This window comes from Felis catus, chromosome A1 (genome assembly GCF_018350175.1).
Source record: "Felis catus isolate Fca126 chromosome A1, F.catus_Fca126_mat1.0, whole genome shotgun sequence".
Classification (NCBI taxonomy): domain Eukaryota; kingdom Metazoa; phylum Chordata; class Mammalia; order Carnivora; family Felidae; genus Felis; species Felis catus.
The window spans coordinates 188,917,959-188,933,598 of NC_058368.1; the positions used below are offsets into that span (position 1 = coordinate 188,917,959).

Genomic DNA, 15,640 nt, shown 5'->3' on the forward strand with positions numbered 1-15,640 from the left:
CAGCGTGCCAGGTGACAGGGCAGCTTAGGGTAACAGGGATCCGGTGTGTGCCCGGCATAGCTTTTGTGCTAACGATGGGCTGCTGACAGGCACCTCGCCCCTGCTCATCGTTAAGACAGAAGATCCCCTGCTCCCTTGATTCTGTTTCTCTCTGGCAGAGCTAGCGTCCTGTTTGCCTGCCTTTCAAAATCCATTTTGGCACCAGATGGCCCCCCTCATGGTGGCTAGCAGTTGTCTGACTTGAAGATGCCAGAGGGTGTGCTGACAGCTTCTTCTAACACAACCTGAATCTGGCTGTCGGTCTGGGCTCAAATGTCTAAAACACACACCCGCGGCAATATTATCAGCCCTGGGGAATCAGGGGTGGGGGCACTGGAGGGAGAATGGCGATGATGTCTCCCTCCACAATATTTATGCTACTGGTATGGAAATAATAATACCAATACTTATTCTTATTTGTACACTTATTGGCACAAATGCCATTGTGGTGCAATTACTGTTGATGGTATAATTAGCACTAATACCAGTACTTCACTACTTCTGTTATTACTAAAACTACTATAAGCATAATGGTTAAGGACACAGGCTCTGTCCAAATTTGAGTTCCAGACTCACGAACCTTACGGTAAGTTATTCAACTTCTCTGAACCTCAATGTGTTCATCCATAAAATGGGATTGATAGCAGAGGTTATTTAGGGGGATTGAATGGGAAAAATGTATTTGCAGTTCTCAGCACCTTGCTGAACATGTTAAGCACCTAATTCATGGGAGCCGTTATTATTACTGGCCCCATCACCATGCTTACCATGTGTCAGGCATTATCACGGTTCATTTTTACAATTGCCTTATAAGGTAGGGACTGTCCTTATACCCAATTTATAGACAAGGAAAGTGTGGAGCAGAGAAGTTCACCTACTTATCCAAAATCACACAAGCAGTCAGTACCTGTCAAAGTTGGGATGTGAACCCCACTCCGGGTATTTCTAAAGGCTGTGGCTTTTCCTCTGTACCACACTGTTTCTCACTGTCAGTTTCGTGGCAATCAGTCCTCCCCTGAGGCTTGGCGTGGCTTTTAAATATGCCCTTCCAACCAGCTGTGCTTGAAAGAGGCAGCCAGTTTTTACATTTCAGGTGCCTTTGGCTTAAACCCCAGCAAGATGGCCGACTCTCTCTCTCCCTGAGCTTCACCATTTCAGTTTCTGAAAGCCATGTGTGATCACAGGGCCACCCAGCTCTTGCCTTCTGAGAGCTCAGAGGAAAGGACAATGCTGAGGCACTTGGGGTTATGAACACTTCCTCAAACGTCTTTCTCTTTCCAAGTCTGCCCTATTGAAAGGGGACTTGAGTAGGACCAGCTGACTGCTGGCGGGAATGACTGTGCTGTTCTTTGTACTGGGGAAGGGGTGCCAGAGCCCAATTCCATTTTACACGTTTGGGCTTCAGCGGTGTTCCACGAGTCATTTATCTTGTGTGAAGTGTTGATAAACTTTGGCCTCTATGGAGAGAACCTGGAAGTAGGGGCAAATGATTATTCAGAGGTTTCCTTTTATTGATGGGTGGTTGAATGGCGCACGATGTTGAAAGCGTCGTTTAGGAAAGTGTTTGTATTTTAAAATGTTCTTTTAGTTGACAAAGTTATCGTCACTTTTCAGAGTTACTCCCACACCATATTCTTCTGTTGCCAGATTCTAAGAGACTGGGGAGGAGAGAGATTCTTCTAGGACCTCTCTCAGTCCAGTAGTCAGAAACCAGTTAAACCTCGTGTGACTTTGTGCTATGTTCTCCTTACTGAGGACCCCTGTGTTATTTGGTTAATAGACTTTGTGCTCAGAGCTAAATTCAGACTGAGCCATCATGGCTTGATAGTTCTTCACAGACTGTGTGCATTGAGGTGGGAATTTTGTACTTCAGTGTGGGAAAAGGTGACTTGAAGTGGGAGAAAGGTGAAGAAAAGAACATGCTGGAAAAATTTAACTGACTGGCATTTTAATGCATTCTGGTGTTTTGGGGAAATATTTGGGCCTGAAATCTGTAGGCCTAAAAGTAAAAGGGAATGGAGAACTTAGGGTGGCTTTTAAAATGCTTCTTTCCCCAAACATGAGCAAATGAAGAACATATAGATTGCCAGCATTAATCTCCTAATGGTACATCTTTGATACCTGCTGTCTTTGTGTAATGGACTTTAACAACTACAATGAAAGAAATAAGTGATAAGGTCACCATCTAATTTATCATCCATAACAGGACACTTTTGAGAGTTAACGTGGGTACCATAATATTTACAGTAATATAGCTGGTGTAAACTGGGATTGTTCCTGGGAAATTGGGACTTTTGGTCACCCTAGCAAGTAAAGCCCATGAATCTCACCCTAGAACCAACTCAGGGACCAAGGTGGCAGTGAGGTTCTGATTCATTCGCAAAATAGCTTTTGTCTATAGTAGGCAGTATAAGAAAAACATATAGGAAATATTTGAGAAGTCAAAGGACTTCAGTCAGTATGTGAATCTTATCTACTTCTCGTGGGTACTACTAATTAGACGATTTTATTTGGAGATGCTGAAATAAAAAGTGTTTACCATGTCCTCATATTCATCCAGCATACATTTTGCTGGTTCATCATCTGTTAATTTACAGGGCTTAAATTACATGTTGTTGGGGACCATGAGTAATTCTCAGGCAATTACACCCAATTGGAACCTACCTTAAATTACGGTGAAGGCTTTCCCTCTGTCTGAGTAAAAATACTTCCTTGGGGGCTTAATTCTTTTGTGAGATCTGTTGGCAGCACTAAAAGCGTTTCTTTCACAGAACAAGTCCAGCTTGGATGCAAAACAAAGGCTAAAGTTTTAAACAAAATAGTGACTCTAACACCATTCTAAATATTTCAGAAAATCTGTGGAGAATAGAATGCACAACCCAGACGTGGCTTACTACTTTTTCTCCCCCCCTTCCGTGTCAGGACTGAAATGCTAACCATGATAATTTGTTTCTCCACAGGTTCTTCTTGAAATTTTTCCTCAAATGTAACCAAAATTGCCTAAAGAATGCAGGAAATCCACGTGACATGCGGAGATTCCAGGTGGGTTTGTCTTGTCTTTCTTAAATTTCAATAATGGCATGAGTATCAGGAGAGGGTAAAAAAAAAAAAGTCTTAGGCAGAAGAAGATATAGAGTCTGGTTATTTCCCCAGACGTAAAAAGCAGGTGAGGCTCCTGGTCCCCCAGGTCTCTGTGCTCTTGGAGTTGTTTTTATGAAGGAAGAATTGGGACCAAACCACCTGCGTTCACTGTTTGAGACAGTGATGTCCTTTGAGCCTAGTTTGGCTTCCTGAATGGACTCTTAGGCTTCAACTGCTTCAGGGTAAGTGAAGTACATAGAAATGATGCATTCTTTCTAAAGTTTTACAAGTAGAAAACTCTTAAATAAGATCTCTGTTCTGTTTTAGAATTATGCCCTCTTCTTCTTTCCTTTCTCTTTGTACTCCTCTCCCAATCCTGGAAATTGTCAGCAGTAAGTGTCTATTAAAAATGGACCCTGATGCAGGTGGGCACATCTAGAGTGATATGGGTGACACTCAGTTCCGTGTCAGCAATGTCCTTCTACAGCATGTGTGAAGGTCCTCAAGCAGCAGTCAGATCTGCCACCATATGTGGGTGGTATGTTCACCTCATATAATTATACACTTACTGATGGAAGAAGATGTGAAAGTAAAGTGTTAATTTTGAAGACACAAAATGGTAGTTGGGTTTTAGGAAAGGTTGCTAAGTTCTAGATAGTGGTGCTTCTCAAACTCAGAAGTGTCAAGAATGCCCTGGGGATCTTGTTAAACTGCTAATGAGGTCTCAGGTGGGCTTGAAACTCTAAATTTCTAACAAGCTCCCAAATGATGCTAATGCCATGGACCACACTTTAAGGAGCAAGGTTCTAGACTTGTGTTGCCTTCCATCTCATTTTATGGCTAACTCTTTGCATGATCAATGTTAGTTTTCCTATCAGAGTGATGTAATGATATATATGTCCATATAGTCTTTCAGTGAAAACAGCATGGTGTTTAAAGTATATTCTTGGGTATATTTCATCAGCATGAAGTGTAGATTGACGTGTATGATCTCTGAGAGGATCTTGAAGAATTTTAGCTGTACATTCGCACATGGGAGAAAGGGATGGGATGATTCTGAGCATTGATTTTCATTATTTTATTTTATTAAAAATTTTTTTTAAACTTATTTATTTTGAGAGAGAGAGAGAGAGAGAATGAACACAAGCAGGGGTGGGGCAGAGAGAGAGAGAGAGAGAGAGAGAGAGAGAGAATCCCAAGCAGCCTCCACACTGACAGTACAATACTGAGTTTGAACCCACAAACCATGAGATCATGACCTGAGCCAAAATCAAGAGTCCAGCACCAACTGAGCCACCTAGGTGCTCCAAGCATTGATTTTTAGATGTCAAGATCTCTTTGTCTCCAAGATGATTTTTTTTTGAGAGGTGAGACTTATTAGTCTCATGGAAGAGACTAATAAGACAAATTTGGTAGAAAGAAGCCATTCTCTCCCAAGATTCTGAAGAATTTTTGTAAAATCATTTTGGCCTTGCCACCTTTTGTCCTGAGAGATCTGAGGAAGAGAATCCCTGGATTCCTAGTTTCCTGGAAAATGTTTCTCCTGGCTAGTTGCTGACCCCAAGTTGGTAGACTTGGGTGCTTTGCTTCCCACACATGATTTTTTTTTGTGTAGAGTGGGATTAGCTTTGCTGGTAAACAAAACATGTGATGTCACTAGGTGTATATTGCTCAGTGTCTTGAAACATGAGATTGGGTTTCATTATAAACTGTTTTGCAGCTTGCTTTGGCCCCAAGATGAGCCATATATCTATCTCCCTTGACCGAGCCTGGGTTATATCATAGCAAGGCATATCCAGGCACAAACCAATTCATGTTTAATAAACATGTCTAATAGACACGTGTCATGACTTACAACTATCAGGATCAACTTTCTTGTGCTTCTCAGGGCAGCAGAGTTAAAGGTAGACTTTAGTGACATTGGGGACCTAAGAGTATTTATATAAGACCTCTGAGGCTTTGTTTTCCCTCATAGGACCTGCTAGTAAAATGTCTAAAGGTCTTAAATTATAGGATGTAGCTCTTATGTGGGATGAGAAACCAACTCAGTCTGTTATTTTTTATAGAGTCTAGAAAGCTTTATTTTTGCAGATAAAATAGTTGTTCTTCACTTAGTAGAAGGGCTACTGAGATGAGGGGGCATGAACTGAATTTCTGGAAAGCTTCAGTTTCCTCAACTCTAAGATGGAGTAAAAATTATCATTCTGCTTATTTTACAACATATGAGTAACAAGGTTTTGTATGCATAACTAATTTGCAAATGATAAAATGTAAATGTGTGCTTTTAGAGAAAGTACTTGTGATAAACTAAAACTGGATCATTATTTCAGTACAGGGTTTCTCAACCTAGGCACAATTGACATTTTAGACTGCATAATCCTTATGCAGTTATGGGGGAGGGGAGGTTTGTCCTGCACATTGTAGGATGTTTAACAGTTTGTTACTTGCCTCTATCCATAGAAACTCTTTCATGCCCTAGCCCAGTCATGGCAACCCCAGATGTCTCCAGACATTTGTCAGTGTTCTCTGTCAGTGAATCTCCTAGTTGAGATTCATTGGTTCAGTTCTATACCTGATGACTTCTGACAGACTCTTCCTGGTGACAGTGTGACCATCCCAATGAGTGCTCTCTGTTATAAGGCATGAGAGCTGCCTGACACAAGGTCCATACTGTCCTTCAAATACATATGCTCTTCCCTGTGAGTCTCCAACTGTCCTCAAGTAGGTAGACTCCTCTAAATATGGGCAGCAACCTTGACCACCACAGAGTTAATTTTTGCATTGAAGAAGAGCTCTTCCCATCAGCAAGGACAAATTCCTTACTGGATCTCAGATTTAACCTGCTTTGTTCCCATCACCCACTCGTCACTTCCTGGGAGAGGATAGAGGGAGCTTGTGGCAGAACGAACACTGATTCATTTTGTTTTGTGTCTGTGTATGTTTACATGTCTCATTAATTATAATTTTTCCACAATTAGCATGTGGTCTTACACATGTTGGCACATGAGTGTTTATGCAATTAGAGAATGGAGAAATTGCCTCAATAAAATTAAAGTAACACCTCAAATAGCCCTACTGAACCTTTCTAGTTTTTCCCCTGGGTTGTTTCTTTCATGTTTATTTCCTCCTGTGTTCTCTGCATCATTTCATGCTTGTAGCCATTCCATCCTTCTTGAACCCATCTTTTCCTCGGATTCCACACAACAACATTCACTCATTCTCAGCCCTTTACAAAGGGATGCTCTTTATTTCCTCTCCCGTAAATGTTGCTCTTCCCTAAGTTTTCTTTAGAGGTCCAGATCTTTTCTCACTTTGTAGGCTCTCTTGAGTATCTTCTCCATTCTCAGCAACTTAACCACTAGTCAGGCACTCAGAACTCTTAAGTCAGGCTCCCTGAGACCTGACATCTAGATCCAAACCTAGAAGTCCAGCTGCCTATTGGATACTTCTAGGAGCTTTCACCCAGTGGGCCCCAAACTCCATTGTCATCATCTTTCTTTTCTTTTTTTGTGCTTTCACCACAAGCTGGCTTTTCTTCTTATGTTCCCTATCTTGGTTTACTTCTGATTACATTAAATGCCGGGGAAATGACTGTTTATATTTCTGTCAACATTCAGTGTGTTCCATATATCTGTGTATAAATATACATGCCCAAATGTGTACCTTGATGTACATGTATGGACATTGGCCATGATGATGATGATGATGATGATGATAAAACTAATTTATTATATGAGAAGTATTGTGTTAAGTATTTTACATAAGTTTTCATTTTATCTTCACAATATCCCTGTTAGGAATGTGCCAATATTATATTTATGAAATGTAATTTTAGGAATGAGGAACTGAGGCTTAGAAGGGTTAAGGAACTTGTTCAAAATCACACATTTACTAAGTAGGAAGGAGGCTGTGATTTAAGTCATCATTCTGACTCAGATGTTATCTAATGTTGTAGAGTAGTAAGGAACTTGTCCAGTATCTATAGGAAGACCCTTATTGCAGAGAAAATAAGGAAGTCTGTCAACTTCGAAGAGCCATAGTGCTACCCATGAATGTATGCTGGAATCTCAGGAAAGCCAGCTGCTTGTCTTATAATAGGCCTAAAGATACCATCTGCATGAAGAACATTGGAATACCACCAAAGTTCATCAGGCAGAGAGTGGAGTTGCATGAAAGGAGAAGAACTTGAATATTGTTTCTGAACAGAGCTACAGTGTTGGCCAATTTTTATTTGTATGAGCTTTAGAAAAAGAAGCTACTACTCAGAAGATTGCTTGAGCTTCACCTAACCTAGGGAGGTTTGGGCCACTTCTCCAGAGCCAAAAAGACCCATCACCTAGATGGAACATGAGTAAAGTGGCTCCAGATATCTCAGAGTACTCTGTGACAAAATCATACTGCAGTTCCCAAATCTTAGGACTGAACCAAGAGGGGAAAAGATCAGTCTTCCCTGCAGCTATCCTGGCTGACAGAGATGTGTCATAGAGATACTAGTTGAACGTTGCCTGTGAATAAGATGTATAATTTCCATCATTTCTCTCATAGTGTACCATTAGGAAGTTGATTTTATGTTGTTGCCTCTGAGAAGGGATGAGAAAGTGTCTTTTTGGCAGGAGAAAACTCTGGTCTACCCTTGACATATCAATGTGGCTTTTCCCAGTTCTAAGTTATTGAAAACCTTAGACCTAGAGACATCTGATGGAAAAACGTGCTCTTCTCACTGTTAAATAGGCTCTCTCCAACAGTCATGGATGCCACTTTCCTCTCATCTCATTTTGTATGCTCACCAGGCCAGCCTGATCTTCATACAGCCATGCCAGAGCATGTCTCCTCTGAACAGCAATCAGGGGCCTGTGTAGGTGACTGAGGAGGACATAAGAAAGGTTGTTGATCTCTTGACATGTAAAGACATTCTGTCAAGCAAACTCAGCCTCAGAGCGGCTGAGCTTCTGGTGTGTAAACAGAGACTACTTAATTACACAGGTCATGTCAATTAGTGTGACCTTAGCGTTTTCAAGAAATTAATCACTTTCTGCAGAGCTCAGCTGTGTTCATACTTTAAGGCATTATGGAATAAACCTTGTAGAAAATCTGGTACAATATTTTTTTTCTTCTTCTTCTTAATTTACAATGGGTGTTTTCTTTTGAAATGCCCAGGCTGTGGTTTGGGTAACAAACTTGCTTTAATACAACAGTGGATATAGGCTTCATTCAGTTCTGGTGGGTGTGAAGAAGTAGGGAGGAAGGGAAAAGGTGGGGGTAGGTTAGGATGGAAACAGCTCATGACAGGGAGAAATTCACTGTGACTAAAGAGCCTGTTTCTTCATCTTGACACTAAAAAGATGCTAATGTCAAAGGACAGTGTTAAAACCATGTCACGGGTCTGGTTTCTAACTGACAGGAGCTAGACAATTCCAGGTTAAGATTTAAGTCCTTATCAATAGCTTTCCTTGTTGGGGCTGGCAGCATGAGGATGGTGAGGAAAGGGACAAGAATTGGGTACAAGCTGTCATCACAGTAGATGCCATAATACCTAGGGACTGGTATCATTTCCAAATTCATCTTATCTCTTCAACAAAAATTTTCCATAGGCTACAAATCTATATTCATGTATAGATGTTAGATCTGTGACTATATATGAACATAAATTTAAGACATATTCCTTCCTTCATGCATGCATGCACTCAGTAGTATTTATTGATGTAGTAAATGGTGAGTATATCATGATGAACAAGAAAGATGGGGTGTTTGTCCTAATGAAGATCATATTCTAGCTGGGGTCTATTAGTTAGGATGATACTAGCTGCTATAATAAATAGAACAAAGAATATAATGGCTCATACACAACAGGTTATTTCTTGCTCACATAACAGTACAAGGCAGGTGTTCTTGGTCAGTGGACAGATCTTGTACATGAAGCGATTTGGGGACTGGGGCTCTTTTTGTTTTGTGTCTCCACTATCCTCTAGAACTTCATTGTCTCCATCCATCCAGCTTAAGGGTAAAGAGTATATGGAGGGGGCTCATGGACTTCTTAAAACCTGGTCTTAAAAATGACCCTTGTCACATCTGCCCATATTCTATGGGCTAGAAGTCTGTCACACGACCATATATAACCACAGAGAGACCTGCAAGTATCTACTTGTACAGCCCAAGGAAGAGAGGAAGTGGATGTGTGGGTAACAGTTACCATTGGCTGCTGCAATGTTTACAGATGAATAATTACAAATCGTTAAACATTTTCATTATTGCTCTAAAGACTATTAATACTATGAAAGAGAATACATGTGGGATAGGGGATAGGAACCTAATTTAAAGTGGGTGACCAGGGAAAACTTGTGAGGAAGTGACATTTAAGACCAGAGCTAACAGATAAGAATACATCATCTTGAGAAGAGCCAGAAGAATTTTCTGGGCAGAGAGAACAGCAAGCTCTAAATTCATGTTTATTTCATGTTTATTGGAGGAGACAAACAATCTTCTTTCACTCATTAGTCATTTTGTGTGGGGGATGGGAAACCACCAGGAGAAACCACCAGGTTACTCATCCCGAATTCCCACCAAAAATGTGTTCTTTTAAAAATGATGACATGGGAAATGACGGTAAAAGGCAACTCTCTGCTTTTGTTTTTTTTATGTGTATGTGTGAATTCTGATTCTGTAAATTTTGGAGAATCCTTGTTATTTATTCAAAAGCCCAGAGAGGCTCTGAATCAACATATTATAGGGTATGCTTAGAGGATTCTTAAAATACATGCCCTACCTCTGCGGTTTCAGTCTGTTTTTAAAGGCACTTAAATAAAGAAGGAAATATTTGTATCCTTTTTATTTCTTTCCCACTGTCCCCCACCCCATTTCATATTGTTTTGACAAATAGCGCATCTCGCAATTAAATTCTTTACCAACAGAATGCTAGGGGCCCGAGCTGCAATCACTCTCTTCATACAGAATAATTTCAAGATGCACCACGCTGATTAATTATACTGAAAGCAGCTCTAATGATAGTTTCAGAATACAGGATTAATTCACATAACATGGTAAATACAAATGGTGGATTTTCAACCTGATATATTAAACCATTACAGCTTATTGGGCAAATATGTATCTTGGCATGAGCCTTATGCTGGGCCTTGGCAGAAAATATGCATCACTGAGAAGGAATCCTTATGAATGCGATTTGGTGAGTGGTGGCTCTGCACTTAGGGGAAATAAATTTCTACATTAAGTACAGTCGCTATTGAAGAAATGTAAAATACATTAAAGGATAGATGTTTAAAAGTGTTTGGTTTGATCAGTATTGCCAGTGGATATTGGTTCTGAGGATGCTTATACTTATTGAGACTTACCAACAAAAGATATCCTTACATTCTATTGCTTTTTAAGTTGTAACTTACAGAGCTCTTATTATGTGTGAGACGCTGTACAAGGTGTTTTGCATGAATGATCTTACTTATTTTTCCTCTGCTCTTTCCCTTGTTTCCTTTGCTCCAAACAAGCATTGGAGCACATTGTCTTTCCTTATTTTCTTTCTTTTCTCTTTCTTGAATACACCAAACTTATTCCTGCCTCAGGATCTTTGCACTTACTAATTCCATCTTCCTAGGAAATTCTGCCACTTCATTGAATAGCTGGCTACTTCTTTAACTCAGATTTCAGCTAAAACATCACCTCCTCAGAGACGCCTTCCTTAATCACCCAATCAAAAATAGATCTCACCTAGGTATCGTTCCATCCGCATTGTATTTTATTCTTGGAACTTTTCACATTCAGAAATTTTCTTTTATTGTTTACTTACTGTTGGAAAACCCCTTTCTGTCCCTGATAAGCACTCAGTTCTTGGTACATTGCTGCTTCTTTAGTATACAGAATAATGCCTGGAGTATAGTAGGCACACAACTTACTCCTATGATTAAGTGACTTATATAAGGTTACAAACTGGTAAGTGATGGAGTTGCAGTTCACATTCAGGACTCTCTGACCCCAGAATCTGAGCTGTTGACTAATATGCTATTTTCTCGCTCCCAATTTTCACATCCTTGTGTCATAGAGTCATTAGTAGAGAACATACATGGCAATTCTGTATGTTTTGGCTCACTGCTACTTAAAATAGCCAGTGGGAACACATAAATGGAGAGCACCTGTTAAATGCCAATGACACCATCAAGAGTCATCAAAGGTATCCTGATCCACAGAGAGGGGAACAAGATTCAGGTCACTGAGGAGCTTTTATGTGAGCATGTGTCACAGTTCAGGAGACAGAAGCTGAGTTTAGTGTCCAAAGGTCCAAATTAGTTTAATGTAAGTATCTGAGGATTTAGAAGTGTCTGCGCTTGTCTTACTGTTAAAATAGGAGATATTTTTGCCTTGAGCCTTAAAGAGTAGATTTAATTCAGTTACTCACTCCCATTCTCCTGCAGTTCTGCTCTGCTACATCCTGTAGGTTCATGCGTCCTCCATAATTTTTAATGAGTTATTTGGGATCTTTCAACCAGATAGAAACTGGCAATCAGGCAGGTTTCGGAAATGATCTCATTCCATATCAGTCAAGGATATTTTAAAGGACAAAGTTAATGAAGACCTAACTCCTAACTGCCACAGACCATTTTTATGTATATAATACTTAAAGTGTAGTCAATCACTTAGACCCCAGAGATGTATACTGGAAGATACCAGCAGACTCAGGAGAGAAAGGACTTAGGCCAGGAGTTTGTATTGAGAGTCCAGAGGCTGTTGCGGGTAAGAACTGGACCTGGAGTCTGAAACTTTCCCTTCAGGTTTGCCTCTGCTCTTAATTTGTCTTAAGACCTTGAGGATGCTTTTAAACTTCTTGGAGTCAGTTTTCCAAGCCTTAAAAAGACATGTTGGACAAATATGCAGTGTCATAACTACTGAGAATTTCTTTTATCATTTTCTCCTATGAATCTCATGTGACAACCTATTTTTTTATCCTAATGGCATTTATTAAGAATCACATTCCATTTTAAAATTATTTGAAGCCATGTGACTCCATCAATTCAGAGTTCTTTCATGGGCATGAGATAACCAGTGTTTCCACATGCACATGATTTGATCCTGTATTGACAAAGGAAAATTACTGAATGTATACTATCTACTGATAGCATGCTATCTTCCTATGGGTGAATTTAGGATTCCCTCTCTGCAGTGTTGTTCCTGTTACTATTTTTGAAAACTCTTAGTTGGAAGTTACTAGATTGGCTGATTTCTTGGGTCTTTTGAGGAGTCTGTAAAGGGTGTTTCAGCAGGCAGGTAGAGTAGAGATTGTGGGCTGTGTAGGGTTGGGAGTAGAAGTTTGATGATATAGACTTCATTTTGCAGAGTAGTTTTAGTTTTAGAGAAAAATGAGGGGGAAGTATAGTAAGTTTCCAAAGACTCCCTCAATTCTTCTCCCCCATTTCCCCTATTATTATTATTAATATTTATTTATTTTTGAGAGAAAGAAAGCACACATGCATGCCCATATGCATGCATTTAAGTGGGAAAGGGTGAGAGAGAGAGAGAGAGAGAGAGAGAGAGAGAGGATCCAAAGCGGGCTCTGTGCTGACAGCAGAGAACCCAGTGTGGGGCTTGAACCTGTGAACTATGAGACCATGACCTGAGCTGAAGTTGGATACTTAACTGATGAGCAAACCGATGTTCCCCCTATTTCTGCTATTATTAATATCTTTCATTAGTCTAATACTTTATTACAATTGATATGCCATATTGACACATTATTGTAACATAGTATAAAGTTTATGGTTTATACTATTGTTGATTTTTATGTTATGTATTTTATGGGTTTGGACAAATGCATGATATTATGTAGAATGGTTTCACTACCCTAAAAATCCCCTATTCTCCACCTATTTATCCCTCCCTACCCCCAAACCCCTGACAACCATTAATCTTTTTGCTATCTCCGTAGTTTTACCTTTTCCAGAATGTCATGTAGTTGGAATCATATAGTATATAGGCTTTCCAGATTGGCTTCTTTCATTTAGCACTATGTATTTAAAATTCCATGTCTTTTCATGATTTGATAGCTCATTTCTTTTTATTGCTGTATAATATTCCTTTCTATGGATTACCAGTTTGCATATCCATTCACCTATAAAAGGACATCTTGATTGATGATGCCTTTTATTTAGCTGGGTTTTTATTGATATAATTATAGACTCACATGTAGATGCATGAAATAATACAGAGTGATCCCATGTGTACCCTTTACCCAGTACCACAATAGTAATACTTTGCAAAACTATAGTACAACATTATATAGTACTATACCATATTCATATAGGATATGAACATTGACAAATCCACCACCTTACTCAAATTTCTCTAGTTTTACTTGTAGTCATTTGCATATGGGTATGCTTTTCATTTTGTAAAATTTTATCATGTAAGGTCTGTGTATCTACCACCACAGTAAAGATATTGGGCATTGTCATCACTACAAGGGTCCTTTCTATTATATTTTTGTAGTAGCTACATCTACCTTCCCTCTGTCCCTAACCCTTGGCAAACACTAATCTGCTCTCTATTTCTAAAACCTTTTAATTTCAGAATTATGTTAAGTAAATGGAATGATGCAGTGTATTTGTTTTCTATGACCGCCATAACAGAATACCACAGACTGGGTGGCTTAAAAATGGATATTTATTTTCTCACAGTTCTGGAGTCTGGAAGTCCAAGATCAAGGTGTCAGTGGGTTTGGTTTCCTCTAAGACCTTTGTCTTTGGCTTGTAGATAGCCACCCTCTTGCTGTGTTCTCACACAGTCTTTCCCCTTTGCCAGCACACCTTGGTGTCTCTTTGTGTGACCAAATTTCACCTTCTTAGGACGCTAGTCAGATGAGATTAGGGCCCACTCTAAGGGATTTACTTTAACTTAATCATTTCTTTAAAGACCCTGTCTCCACGGGCGCCTGGGTGGCGCAGTGGGTTAAGCGTCCGACTTCAGCCAGGTCACGATCTCGCGGTCCGTGGGTTCGAGCCCCACGTCGGGCTCTGGGCTGATGGCTCAGAGCCTGGAGCCTGTTTCTGATTCTGTGTCTCCCTCTCTCTCTGCCCCTCGCCCGTTCATGCTCTGTCTCTCTCTGTCCCAAAAATAAATAAAAAACGTTGAAAAAAAATTAAAAAAAAAAAAAGACCCTGTCTCCAAATACAGTCACATCCTGAGGTACTGAGGATTAGATATTCAACATGTAAATTTTGAGGGGCTGTGGGGGGAAATAAGTCTGTAATATTCAGTATGTAATCTTTCGGTACTGGCTTTTTTCATTCAGCGTAATTCTCTTGAAATTCATCCAGGTGTGTCAATACTTTGTTTCTTTTTATTACTGAGTATTAGCCAATGGAATATTGCTTAATGCCTTTCTATTCCATGTACTTGAAGCCTGTGCATATAATGCTTTATATTAGGGGCCCGAATTAATGCAAACATAGAATAAGTTAAACAAAAAGGTAAGAAAGCCATGTAACAGACCAACTTTAGCACCAATGCCCTTACACTGGGTTACCATATATCAGCTTTGAAAACCAAGAATTGTAATTTTATAATCATTCAAAATTAATTTGTTTAAGTAGTTACTTTTTGGAGGGAGGTACTTACTACTAAAATATTCTAAATTTAAGCATTGAAAATATTTTTATGATCTAATCTTTCTCTTGATTCCATATTTGTTTTGGAAGTGTTTAAAAATACAGATTTCAACTCTTTTGGTTGCTTTTGTCATAAATCCTTCTTCTCCATGAACTGCTACTTTTGTTAATGTGATCTTCCACCCATGACTGGATTTCAGCTGCTTTTGTCTTTTTGAAAATCTGCTCATGAGACAGAGATTATGGTTCACGAATCTTAGATAATTTAGTTGGGACACACAAGGTCTCCTGCCTGATATGCAGAAAACAGGGGCAGCCTGAAGAATGATAGCAGGAAATACCAATAACAAAACTCCCAGAGAACCCCTGATTCATATGAAACTAGACTGAATTGATGTCTAGTTTATAGATTATTTTCAAAGCCATAAGATTTTGTTTGGTTTCAAGCCTAGAATATAATAAGCTAAGATGCCAATGGGTTCTAGACAGTAAAATTATATAAACCAGTGAAATTTGCAATTCACACGAGGCCTAAATGATATAATTATATGTTGTGGGAACAAAGGTCTTTAAAATTGTACGATTTCACTGTTAGACTGATAAAGCAGTGAACATATTAGAGATAGTTTCTGTATCCTTTTATTTAAAATAACAGTTTATACTGGGTCTTCTTTAGGCTTCAGATGATCAGCCCAACACATTATCTTGAACTTTTTGTGGAGTATCACCAACAAAGCAACAACTACACTACTACTGCCACTAACATTTTTTGAGTGCTCAGTAGGAGCCAGGAGCCATGCTGGCCACTTTAAATAATGGAAGCCTCACAGAATCAGGGACTGTTATTATTTTTTCCTCTTGAGAGGCAGGAACACTGTGGCTTAGGGTTAAGTTAACCTGGCCAGAGTCACATCACC

General features: G+C 39.5%; 1 protein-coding gene across 19 annotated transcripts in view; it reads left to right on the plus strand.

The window, feature by feature from the left end:
- The window catches only part of EBF1 (EBF transcription factor 1), a 391,187-nt gene that overhangs the window by 243,861 nt on the left and 131,686 nt on the right, over positions 1-15,640 (plus strand). For all 19 annotated transcript variants that reach the window (XM_045036233.1, XM_045036235.1, XM_045036241.1 and 16 more), the window contains exon 7: positions 3,000-3,081. In XM_045036233.1, coding sequence (XP_044892168.1) covers positions 3,000-3,081 — 82 coding nt within the window. The remainder of the gene's footprint in view (positions 1-2,999; positions 3,082-15,640) is intronic.